This window comes from Urocitellus parryii, chromosome 4 (assembly GCF_045843805.1).
Source record: "Urocitellus parryii isolate mUroPar1 chromosome 4, mUroPar1.hap1, whole genome shotgun sequence".
Lineage (NCBI taxonomy): Eukaryota > Metazoa > Chordata > Mammalia > Rodentia > Sciuridae > Urocitellus > Urocitellus parryii.
In genome coordinates, this window is record NC_135534.1 from 204,592,816 (window position 1) to 204,605,691 (window position 12,876).

General features: G+C 42.7%; 1 protein-coding gene across 12 annotated transcripts in view; it reads left to right on the forward strand.

The window, feature by feature from the left end:
* The window catches only part of LOC113181016 (spectrin alpha chain, non-erythrocytic 1), a 70,725-nt gene that overhangs the window by 36,351 nt on the left and 21,498 nt on the right, over positions 1-12,876 (forward strand). For 6 of the 12 annotated variants that reach the window (XM_026386317.2, XM_026386321.2, XM_026386323.2 and 3 more), the window contains exons 22-33: positions 384-532; positions 1,586-1,645; positions 2,762-2,960; positions 4,877-4,981; positions 5,393-5,416; positions 5,965-6,000; positions 8,818-8,865; positions 9,365-9,456; positions 10,069-10,213; positions 10,302-10,483; positions 12,404-12,503; positions 12,619-12,816. In XM_026386317.2, coding sequence (XP_026242102.1) covers positions 384-532; positions 1,586-1,645; positions 2,762-2,960; positions 4,877-4,981; positions 5,393-5,416; positions 5,965-6,000; positions 8,818-8,865; positions 9,365-9,456; positions 10,069-10,213; positions 10,302-10,483; positions 12,404-12,503; positions 12,619-12,816 — 1,338 coding nt within the window. The remainder of the gene's footprint in view (positions 1-383; positions 533-1,585; positions 1,646-2,761; positions 2,961-4,876; positions 4,982-5,392; positions 5,417-5,964; positions 6,001-8,817; positions 8,866-9,364; positions 9,457-10,068; positions 10,214-10,301; positions 10,484-12,403; positions 12,504-12,618; positions 12,817-12,876) is intronic. The other 6 variants (XM_026386320.2, XM_077797131.1, XM_077797129.1 and 3 more) reach the window with 1 other exon arrangement.

Genomic DNA, 12,876 nt, shown 5'->3' on the forward strand with positions numbered 1-12,876 from the left:
ATTTTTTATCTTGGGACCAGGTCTTGCTATGTTTCCTAGGCCTGCCTGGAATTTATAATCCTCTAGCCTCAGCCTCCTAGCTACAACTGAGGTGTTTATTGAATTTAATTTTGACTTACTGAAAGTTAAATAGTATTGGCTGAAGTATTGCACAGCACAGTTCTGGAGTCTCTAAACAAAGGGAAGACAGTCCTATGTGGTTTCTGGCATTTCTGCTTCACCTGTGACTCTGTGCATGACAGTTCACAGTGACTGATTCTGTCACAGCTTCTTAAAATGCTCAGAGCTCTCTTAGGTGTATATGTGCACGCAGATACACAGGCCTACATGGGTTCTTTCTCAGGAAAGGAATTGTTCTCACTTCTCTTCCTTTTTTCTCTTAGGACTGGTGGAAAGTGGAAGTGAACGATCGTCAGGGTTTTGTGCCGGCTGCATATGTGAAGAAGCTGGACCCTGCCCAGTCAGCCTCCCGGGAGAACCTCTTAGAGGAGCAGGGCAGCATAGCGCTGCGGCAGGAGCAGATCGACAACCAGTAAGGGGCACACAGTTGACACCAAGGGTCAGGCATCACTAGGGGCTTGGTCTGTGCCCTGCAGGTGTAGGTGGAGTTTTGAGGCCTCGGCAGCTAGTCTGCCTTCCTCTTGCTTTCCCCAAGTCACTTTTAATCCACCTACCTCCCTGTTTGAGCCTCAAATCCCTGATACACCTTAATCTCCTGTGTTTCATTTTTCTCCCATTTCTTTTTCTAAATGGCATTTTCCTAAACATTGCCGTGCCGTCTTAATCTTTCCCTTGTGGTTCAAGATGCTTTTTTGAAATGGATTTTCAGATTTTTTCACCCCTCGGATGTGCCTCCCTCTTTGGATGGCTGCTTAGAGAACTTTTCTCTGTACCATAGCTTTGTATTCTAAGGATGGCATTTATTTTTTTGTGAAATGTCTCTATCCTCATTACTATAGTTAAGCCACCTTGTTGACTTGTGCCCTCCCTTAGGGCATATCTTACTCCTAATGAGATCAATGGCTTTGGATGCTTGGGAAGCATCCAGAACATGCATTCCCATTAGAGTTTATAACAATGGAACTCTTCTGACTCATAATGGTTCTTGAAAACGCTAGAAATTATTTGTGTATGTCCAGACTCTCTTAGTGTTGAGATAAGGAGAGATTTGGATTCATGTTCTTATCAGCAGCCTTGGTCATTAATACAAGAGCAGAAACGTTGTCATATATATACGGTTAAATTGGCTATTATCAATCAGCAAAATTTCTTTCCAAGTGCATTTTGTCCTGGGCTTTGTTCTGTGAAGTTAATAGTGCTTGCAGTACAGGGAAGTCTGCCTCAAGCATGGCAGATGTGTCAGGAAGATGAAGGTGAACTAACACTCTGATTTAAATTTTCCTGCTTCTTCCCTACTATGATTTCATTCATGGCCTGGACTGCTTCTAAGAGCTTTTGAGTGACTCCTTAATTTTCCCCACTCTAAGCATCCATCATCATGGCACCAGTCGGAGCTGCTGCTTTTCATCCCTGTGGATTAATCCCACTAATTTGTGCATGCTTTTGCTGTACCCCCTCTGTGCAGGACACGCATAACTAAGGAAGCCGGCAGTGTATCTCTGCGTATGAAACAGGTGGAAGAACTGTGAGTAGGCCAAGAGCCTCGCTGGGCTCCCTGTGTCCACTGCTAGCCTGTCCATCCTCCCTCTGCTACTTCTCTCCAAGGCACTATTCATCTAGGAAGATGAGGTGGTGGGAGGGGCAGGCATCTGTGCAGCAGCTTTGCTGGCAGGAGAGAGGATTCAGTGAGCTGTGCTGTGGGTGACTGCTGCTCTCATCAGTTGCTTTATGTGCAGCTGTGCATTCAGAGTGGTGTTGGTCCCCTGCTCTTGGTCTCCTGGTGTACTCCACTGTCACCAGCCAATGTGAAGGCGAGCCTGTGGAATCCTTAGGAGGAAGGAAGTTGAATGACTCTCTTAGAGTGCCTGCATTCCTTGTAACTCATTGCTTTTTTGTTTGGAAAGCTTAGATTTAATGGTGATTTTAGAATTTTTTTTTTAAACTTTTAGTTTTTTTATCATTTGTCATTCTCATGTCTCTAAGGAGAGTGGGAGTTGAACTTTTTGTACTTCAGTTCCCAAGGGTTAGAATAGTCTTTGATTCTTCTTAGGACTTCCTGGTAATGAAACTGTACAGGTACTCTGTACTCTGATTGCCCTTCTGAAGTTGCCATGACTTTCTGAAAAACAAGTCTATAATTTTAGAAATGTCCTACTGATCCAAAGATACAGACGTCCTTATGAGTTTGTTTTAAAGTCTGGTGTACCTTCTACTTGGAGGCTGCTTGGAGAATTATTTAAAAAAAAAAATGCGAAAACCCTCTGTATATATTATGCAACGTCATCTCACTCTCTGCTGTAGTCGCATGAACCCTGTGTTTCCATGCTAAATGCTTGGGTTTTGGTCATCTGGTCATGATGTTGTAAGTGCAGGATTGGCTTGGGATGTGTGTGTGTGCCTAGCTGTCGTGGCCACCTAGTTGTGAACGCTACAGGGTATGCTCATCCCCGAGGCTGTGGTGTGGGTGCTTGGAATCCTCATCAATGCATTCTGATCCTTTGTCACTAGGGCACCATCTTTACAAACTCATGCCTTGAATCGCATCTTGGAGACACCTAGTGGTTTGAGTTTGTGTTCTCATCTCTAGTACTTACCATCTAACCACTTCTGCCCTTCTTGTCACCCTCTTGACTTACATCAGATATCACTCTCTGCTGGAACTGGGGGAGAAGCGGAAAGGCATGTTGGAGAAGAGTTGCAAGAAGTTTATGTTGTTCCGTGAGGCAAACGAGCTGCAGCAGTGGATCAATGAAAAGGAAGCTGCTCTCACGAACGAAGAGGTCGGTGCAGATTTAGAACAGGTCGAGGTGCTGCAGAAGAAATTTGATGACTTCCAGAAGGTATGGGATGTCTTCACAGATGAGCTTGGAAATCACTGATTCGTTTTCTTGTTTTTTGTTTGTTTGTTTGTTTGTTTTTTAATTTTATACCTTTATTTTTATGTTGTGCTGAGGATTGAACCCAGTGCCTTGCATGTACTAGGCAAGCGCTTACTACTGAGCTACAGCCCCAGCCCCTGGTTTTCTTGATTTTTTTGACCACAGATTACTGAGCCTCTACCCCTCTACTTCTCCAACCCTTTTTATATTTTATTTTGAGTCAAGGTCTCACTAAGTTGCTTGGGGCCTTGCTAAATTGCTGCCTCTGGCCTTGAACTTGAAGTCCTCTTATCTCAGGCTTCCAAGTTACTGGGATTATAAGCATGCATCATGGTGCCCAGCTCTTTTTTTTTTTTTTTTAATGAAGTAAAATTTATGTAACAAAGTTAACCATATTAAAGCATAGGATTTGGTGGTATTTAGTACCTTCATGATGTTATGTAGCTACCACCTTTATCTAGTGCCAAGACAGTATTACCTGAAAAGAAAACCATATATCCATAAAGCAGTCACTGTGCATTTTTCCCAATACTCACAAGCCTTAGCAACTAATCTACTTTTTTTGTTTTGTTTTGGTGCTACAAATTAAGCCCAGGGCCTGTTGCATGCTAAGCAAACATTCTACCATTGTTCTTTGCATCTGAATTTTTTGTCGTTGTTCCTAAGCTACAGATGGACATAATACCTTTATTTTATTTATTTATTTTTATGTGGTGCTGAGGATTGAACCTAGTGCCTCACACATGCTAGGCAAGGGCTTTACCACTAAGCTACAATCCCAGTCCCTATGTGTAGATTTCTTATTCTGCACATTTCATATAAATGGAATTGTGATTTTTTTTTTTAAGTGATTGGTTTCTTTTATTTAATGTATTTTCAGAATTCATCCTTATAGCATGTATTGGTGTTCCATTTCCTGTTACTGGTGAATAATAGTCCATTGTATGATTTAGCACATATTTTTCTTATATTCAGAGTAAGAGTATTCTTTTTTGGGAGGGGTACCAGGGTTTGAACTCAGTGACATTCGGGCACTGAGCCACATATCAGCCCTGTTTCGTATTTTAGTAGAGACGAACTCACGATCCTCCTGCCTTAGCCTCCCAAGCCGCTGGGATTGCAGGCATGCACCACTGTGCCCGACTAAGAGTATCTTTTTTTGTTGTTTTAGATGGACACAATATCTTTATTTCATTTATTTTTATGTGGTGCTGAGGATTGAACCCCGTGCCTCAAGTATGCAAGGCAAGCACTTTACCTCTAAGCTACAACCCCAGCCCCAAGAGTATCCTTATAACTAATTAAAATGTGGGAGGATGAGCTGGGTGCTATGGCACATTCCTATAATCTCAGCGGTTTGTGAGGCTGAGGCAGGAGGATCGCAAATTCAAAGCCAGACTCAACAATTTAGCAAGACCCAGTTTCATACAATAGAAGACTGGGGATATGTGGTTCAGTGGTTACGCACCCCTGGGTTCAATGCCCAATATAAAAAAAAAGTGGGAGAAGGATTTCTCTCCCTGCCTCACCTCTGTCTACCTCTTTTTTCTTTCTCTCCCTCCTTCCTCTGTTCTTTAGTCATGTTTCTTCCCTTAAAAATATTTACTTAAATCTACATTTGAAGTGAGTAATTATTTTTTATCCATAATTAATCAAGTAAATTTGAGACAGACTGCTTTTAGAACCCTATTTTTTTTTCCCTTGATAGCTGCAGTCAGGATTTCCTGACCCAGACCCCTTGAAGAGTAGAGAAAACAATTCATAGGATGCCATAGAGCAGATCTTTCTAGGCTCAAGCCGTTTTTGTGGATATCCTTGGCCCTCTTCTCCCTTGATTGGCCGTTGTGGGTTTAGTTATGATGGCGTTTGCTTTAAAGGATCTGAAGGCCAATGAGTCCCGGCTGAAGGACATTAACAAGGTGGCTGAAGACCTGGAGTCTGAAGGTCTGATGGCAGAGGAGGTCCAGGCTGTGCAGCAGCAGGTGGGTATCTCCATCTTGGAGCCAGGCATTGTTGCCATTAGGGAGCAACTTGGCTTCTTACTGTGCTCTTCAGTGCTCCCGGAGTGATATTTCAGAGTACAGAATGGTGGCTTGAATGGAGATGCAGTCCTCTGTGTGCCCTCAACTTCCTTGGGCCATTATCTCTCACTCTTCATCCAGTCGGGGGCTTTTGTGTTCTCCTAAGTTTTTATGTACTAAGTTGTGGAATATTTACGTGGCCTTAATTAATGGCAGTTTCACAAGTTTCTTAAATAAATAAAAGGTTTTGCATATGAATAATGACTTGAAGTCATTGGCCAGCATTCTAGTCTTTCTTTTGTTACAGTATTGAATGTTCTGGGAGGTTTTATTTCCTGTGAAGATAAAATTGGTTTCTCTCTCTCCTTATAGGAGGTGTATGGCATGATGCCCAGGGTAAGTTGCAGGAGTCTGTGTGGAACTTGGACATGAGAAGGAGGTAGATCGTGGGAACAATGTAAAGTCAAGAGCTGCTTCTTGAGGATTTCTGTTCCTGAACATCAGAGATCCTTTCGTGTGTAAAATTCTGTGGAAAAGAAACTCTAGATACTAATTTCTATTTGCCTTCTCCAAAAGACCAAAAATTTTATATCCCTTCAGTTTTCTAAAACTTTATGCACAGCTACCACTTTAGGTTTGGTTTTAACTTCTTTCAAAGAATCCTTTCATATGACCTAAAGAAAAGTTGATCGTTTTCTTATTAAGCTGACTCATTTTCTCCAATTCTACTGGAGATTTGAAAAATTTGTAATTTTTCTATTTGTTTGTATAATTTCTTCCAAAAGTCTTGGGTTTTTTTGCTAGCTGGTGGTAAACTTTTTAAGTTATAGAGAGTGATTCAGTTTTGTTCACTGACCTGTGAACTCCCTTGGGGAAAGCTAGAGTCTTTGGTGGGAGTGCTGAGCCCACCTGCACGATGCCTAAACTGCTGCTTCTTTAACTAGGATGAAACAGATTCCAAGACAGCCTCCCCGTGGAAGGTAAGAACTCCTTTGCAAGTTATTGTCTCTAAGAGTTTTGCAGGAACATGCAGCATTTCATGTCTTTCTGATGTGCCTTTTTCTAAGTATTCTGCTATTCTGGGACCTTTGGTAATCTCTGGACTCATTTGGGCTGGCTTTTTTCTAACCTTGATATTGTGTTCTATCAGTCTCTGGAAATGTGATGTGTAATACATAGAAACAAAGTGCTTGTGTTTGGATGCTCAGAGTGGGCAGATCCTGTCTATGCCAAAGACACCTCAAATGCAGCACAGCATCAGACTAGTAGGATGGCAGTCCAAGACAAGTGATAAAAACACATAAATGACTGAGAACAGAAAGAGAATAAACCTCCCTACCACCTCATTTAATCATCTGTCTAACCTTTGATTCCTGTAGCCTAAGAAAGGTTTCCTGCTATTAGGCCTAGGGACCTAGGCCTATAATTCTAGCTACTATGGAGTTGAGGCAGGAGGACCTCAAGTTTAGTATCAGCAACTTACTAAGACTTTGTCAAAAAAAAAAAAAAAAGAAGAAGAAAAGTCTGGGAGTATAGCTCCTGAATAATCCTCAGTACCACACACATATACACACCATATCATACAGAAAAGCATCTTCCCTCCTAACCTAGCTTGTATGACTGTCTCACTTGATTGCTGATCTCTCCTTTTTTTTTTTTGATACTAGGTGTTGAACGCAGAGACCCAGGGGTACTTAACCACTGAGCCACATCCCCAGCCCTTTTTTTTATATTTTATTTAGAGACAGGGTTTTTACTAAGTTACTTAGGGCCTCACTAAGTTGGTGAGGCTAGTCTCAAACTTGCGATCCTCCTACCTAAGCCTCCCAAGTCACTGGGATTATAGGCATGTGTCTACTAAATTTCTGCTTTTTTTTTTTTTAATAACTTTTTTTAAAAAATATTTATTTATTTATTTTAAAGAGAGAGTGAGAGAGAATTTTTTAATATTTATTTTTTAGTTTTTGGCGGGCACAACACCTTTGTTTGTATGTAGTGCTGAGGATCGAACTTGGGCTGCAGGCATGCCACGCGAGTGTGCTACCGCTTGAGCCACATCCCCAGCCCCTAAAAATATTTATTTTTTAGTTATAGGTGGACACAATATCTTATCTTTTTTTTTTTTTAGAGAGAATTTTTTTTAATATTTATTTTTTAGTTTTTTCAGTGGACACAATATCTTTATTTTATTGTTATGTGGTGCTGAGGATTGAACCCGGTGCCTCACGCATGGTAGGCAAGAGCTCTACCTCTGAGCCACAACCCCAGCCCTGAGATTTCTGCTTTTAAAAGTATATCTACTGGTGGGCTGGGGTTGTGGCTCAGCGGTAGAGCACTCGCCTAGCACGTGTGAGGCCCTGGGTTCAATCCTCATCACCACATATAAATAAATAAAATAAATGTATTGTGTCCAACTACAACTAAAAAATAAATATTTTTAAAAAAAGAAAGTATATCTACTGGGCTGGGACTGGGGCTTACTGGTAGAGCACTCGCCCAGCATGTGCGAGGCCCTGGTTCCATCCTTAGCACCATATAAAAATAAATAAATAAAGGTATTGTGTCCAATTACAACTAAAAAAAAAAATTTTTTGTTTTTAAAGTTAAAACACACACACACATACACACACACACACACACAGAGTCTGTCTACCTGGTATAGGAAGAAAGCATGCAAACCTAAACCCAAAAGCCTCTCACCGTCTGTCTTCTGCTCCTGCACTGACCTGTCTGCCCTGTCCTGGGGACTCAGGCTGCCAACAGTGGGGTTCATTCACTGGCTCTGACTACTCTCTCTCATTACATAGGGTCAGTTGAGGGGCTGGGACATTTTTCCTTTGATTCAACTTTCCTCTTTTCAATCTTAATTTTTCTCATATAACAAAAATTGATGGTGATTTGAATAGGCGACAGCTACTTATCTGACCATTTGCCGTTTCCTGGCACCATTAGTGGTCCTCCCCCCAAACTGTGTTTAGAGATCTTTGTGGACACCAATGCCTCCTCTTTCTGAGAGGGTTAGGGACAGGGGCCCTGCACACACCTGCATGTCACCTGGGGCAAGTCATGTGACCATGGTGAGCTTACTCCCCTGGTCGTCTTCTCTGGGGGGCTTGAAGGAGTATGTGCCAAGTGGTTTCTTTCACATAAATTGGGTGGGCTCTATAGTCTGGGCATACTTAAGATTTTTAGAAGTGAAAAGAGAACTAACTTGATGACTTATTCCTTTTTCCTTTGGTGAAGCTGTTGACCTTCCTTCAGGAAGATCCCGTTAGAGGGAACAGCAGCCTCATAGCTGTTTCAGGCAATTTGAGTTTTTAGTACACCTCACTATCTGAGCTGCCGGCAAATGTTAAATTGAGTGTTTCCTAGAATGTTCTGTAACATGGACAAGTTTTAAGGCACTTATTAATCTTTGAACTGTTTTTTCTGCCCAACCGCCTGTTACAATGTGGTTTTTGAAGGCTGGGATATAGCTCAGTTGCAAAGTGCTTACCTCACATACGAAAAGCCCTGAGTTCGATCCCTAGTTCCAAAAAAGACAACATGGTTTTGGTGAAAACTCTTCTCCCGTGTATCTAGTCATGGAGCTGGGTCTGACTGTGCACTGTGGCTTTTCTCATGTCTTTCTCAGGTTGATAGCTTTTATTAATATTTCTGTTTTCAATGTTGCTGCTATCCCCTTCATGGTTTTTGGTTAACCATTGGACCTACTTGGTGGCACTTGAAGCTCAGATCTCTGTCTCTTAGCTGGCATAAGCTTGATTGGGTTTTCCTCTTCTCTCTCCCTTATGTAGTCTGCTCGCCTGATGGTTCACACCGTGGCTACCTTCAATTCCATCAAGGTAAGAATCAGTGAGCAGCTCTACTGACCCTCCTGCTTTCCTTCACTACATTCCTTTCCTGTCTGCAGTCCCTGGATCTCCTAAAGATGCCCCTGAGCATCTGGGGCAGATGCCAACTCTTCCCAGGTCTGCTCTAGCCTGAGGATACAGTTGGGCAAGTGTTGGAGCTGGAGGCTCTGGCATTTCTCCACTCAACAGTTGTTCAGGAGGCAGGTGCCACATGCCAGGCCCAAGGCCAGAATAGAGTGAGGATGAGTTAGCTGTGCGTATGCCTGTTCCAAAGGGGATTCCTAGGTCAGGCAATTGGGTGAATGCCAGTCATTGGATATGGCTGATTTTGATTTCCTGAAATTTTGTTGTTGTATACTCATTTATTCCACCAGGAAGGTTGGACACAGGAAGTTATATGTACTGTCAATTTAAGTCATTTTCCAAAGACCTGGTTGTGGGTATAATGGAGGAGGATGGAAGCAGGGCTGACACTGCCACTTTCCCGCAGGAACTGAATGAGCGCTGGCGGTCCCTGCAGCAGCTGGCTGAGGAGCGGAGCCAGCTCTTAGGCAGTGCCCATGAAGTACAGAGATTCCACAGGTGAGGGGGCCCAGACGAGGGAGAAAGGGGACTGTCTGCCTGATGTGGATGGCCAGACTTAGTGACTGGGGTCTCGGAGTATCGGCTGGGCCTTGCTAATATGTGAACTCTCTGGCACGTGGGGCCATATCTGTCACAGGCTGATGCTTGTAAGTACTGAGAGTGCAGACGTGGTGTTCCTCCTCTTCCTAGAACTATAGGTGCTTACCTCTGACAAAGGATTTTTTTCTGTTCATCCTGGAACCAAGACAAACAATTCTGATAATTTATTTATATTTATTTGTTTATTGAGTTTTTCTTTGCTGTACTGGGGATTGAACCCAGGGTGCCCAACTACTTCCACAGCCCTTTTTATGTGTTTATTTATTTATTTTATTATTTATTTATTTATTTTTGGTGCCAGGGATTGAACCCAAGAGCACTTTATCATTGAACCACATCCCCAGCCCCTTTTATTTTTTGAGACAGGGTCTCGCTGAATTGCTTAGGGCCTTACTGAGTACCTTACTATCCTCCCACCTCAGCCTCCTAAGCTGCTGGGATTATGGGCATGCACTATTGCACCTGGCTAATCTCAGTGATTGTTAATCTGAACGTGTGTTTGATCTACAGAGATGCTGATGAGACCAAAGAATGGATTGAAGAGAAGAATCAGGCTCTAAACACAGACAACTATGGTCATGATTTGGCCAGTGTCCAGGCCCTGCAGCGCAAGCATGAGGGCTTTGAGAGGGACCTTGCAGCTCTCGGTGACAAGGTGAGAGGTGCATGGAGCAGAGCCAAGTCTTATTCTCTGTAGAGCTCAGCTCCTTTATTTGTGTTTTCTCACTGTTTTCTTCCCATAGGTAAATTCTCTCGGGGAGACAGCCCAGCGCCTGATCCAGTCTCACCCGGAGTCTGCAGAGGACCTTAAAGAAAAGTGCACTGAATTAAATCAGGCCTGGACCAGCCTTGGGAAACGTGCAGACCAACGCAAGGCGAAGTTGGGTGACTCCCATGACCTGCAGCGCTTTCTTAGCGATTTCCGGTAAAAATTAAATATTGCTCAGAGATCTAGAACATAGAATCATCTTTTTAAGTCTATTTTCCTGTGCACACACATGTAGACATTCTCACATCCTCATCCTTTTGCTAAGTGTTTTGGGTTTTTTTTAGTTGATAGACCTTTATTTTATTTATTTGAATATGATGCCGAGAATCAAACCCAGTGCCTCACACATGCCAGGCAAATGCACTACCACTGAGCCCCAGCCCCAGCCACATGCTAAATGGTTTTATATTTTTCACTTAATATTGATATACCTTAGTCTTATTCATCAAAATTTTTTTTAGAAGCATTTCAAGGCCACAGAGTATCTGAAAGAATGACAAAAGGAGCAACTGTGATGCTATCACCAGTAGTCACCAGTTAATTTTGTTTATTATCTGTGGACACTTTTTGTTTAAGCACCTGTAAGCAGGTTGAATATCTCTGACACTTTGCCTCTGAACACATGAGCATACATCTCCCAACATTGACAGTAAACTACCTAGCTACATTTCCATTATCACTCCCAAAAAACCAAGTGTGTCCATATTTGATTTGTTTTTCAGTCTTTATATATACATTTATATTTATACACACACACACACTCTCTCTTTTTTTGTTGTTGGTTTTTTGTTTGTTTGTTTGTTTGTTTTTCCCCTTTTTTAGAAGGGAAGAGATACTGAGAAGTGAACTCAGTGGCACTCTACCACTGAGCTGCATCCCTAGCCCTTCTTTTTTTAATTATTATTATTATTTTGGGACAGGGTTTTGCCAGATTGCTGGGGCTGGCCTAAAATTTGCAATCCTCCTGCCCTGGCCTCCTGAGTCACTAGGATTATAGGCCATGTGCTGCCATACCTGCATTCCATTATATATTTTATTACTAAGGCTTATTCTTGATCCAAGGTCCAGACAAGGATTCCTAGTGCGTTTGGTAGTCTTGTCTTAGTTTCCTTTAACCTAGAACAATATCCCTCTGCCCTTTCATGACATTAGATTTTTTTTTTTTTTTTTTTTTTTTTTTTTTTTAGTGCAGGACAGTTGTCTTGTAGACTGTCCTTTGGTCTGGTGCCTCAGTCTTTTAATGGTTACATAGTGTTCTGTGGGGTGGGCGATGTGTAACTTGTTCAGTAGTACTGTCAGGGTGTGTTGTGGTCTATAGCAGTGTTCTTGCCCACATACGTATGTGTGCAGTGTCAGGTGATTCCTATTTGGATGGGAGTAGGTGGATGAGGCCACTTTCCTTTCTAGGTCTCAGGTAGGGTGTCTCGGTTACTAATTTGGGATTTTTTTCCCTCTTTTTTGAGGCAAAGATCAAGTAACAAGTATGCCATATCCTGGTTCTTAATGTAGTTGCTGTTATGTAGCCATCATATCTGCCAAGTTTGGAAACCTTTTTCTTACCGTAGAGTAACACTCCATCCCTTAGCTAACCACTCCCAGGACTTAGGATCCTCTGATCTGCTTTGTATCACTGTGTATTTTCCTTTAGAAAAAAAATCATATGCTATGTTGCTCTATATACTTGTTACCTCCCTGCTTGTACTGGTATTTCCATGAAAAATGGATTAAATGTGCCTAGGCCTAGGGCTCCAAGACTTTGTCCTAAAGAAAGACTTTTTATTTGAAGCCATCAAAATGGGTATTACTTCTGTTAGAACTTGGATTCCATACGGTAAAAGGTCTTAGTTGTAAGCTATTCATTTTCCCTTTGAGAAATGATAAGCTTCCCCGCCCCCGCAATATCTCATCGAGAAGAACAAGAGGCTATGAAACCCTTTGCCTAGAGACCCAGCACATGCAGTAGCTGACTAGATTAACCCCAATTGACCTTCTGAGGCAAGAATGATGTGGGTCTGTTTTCCTGGGTGGGAGGTCTGCTTGCCAGGTAGTGTAATAGTCCCTGGATCTGGTTTCCAGGGACCTCATGTCTTGGATCAATGGAATACGAGGGCTGGTGTCTTCAGATGAGCTAGCCAAGGATGTCACTGGAGCGGAAGCTCTGCTGGAGCGACACCAGGTGGGTACACCTGCCTGCTGAGTAGCCTTGCCCCTGCCCATGGTTGTGAGCCACTCGTTGACACTTGAATGGGCATCTTCTGCCAGTTATCTAATCCTTTCCCTCCACTTGGCAGGAACACCGGACAGAAATTGATGCCAGAGCTGGCACTTTCCAGGCATTTGAGCAGTTTGGGCAACAGCTGTTGGCTCATGGGCACTATGCCAGCCCAGAGATCAAGGAGAAACTCGATATTCTTGATCAGGAGCGTGCAGATCTGGAGAAGGCCTGGGTTCAACGCAGAATGATGCTGGATCAGTGCCTTGAATTGCAGGTGCGTGTGGCCTGGGTTTCTGACCAGGGGTTTCCTTGCAAAAGGCCCCATCTTCTCACT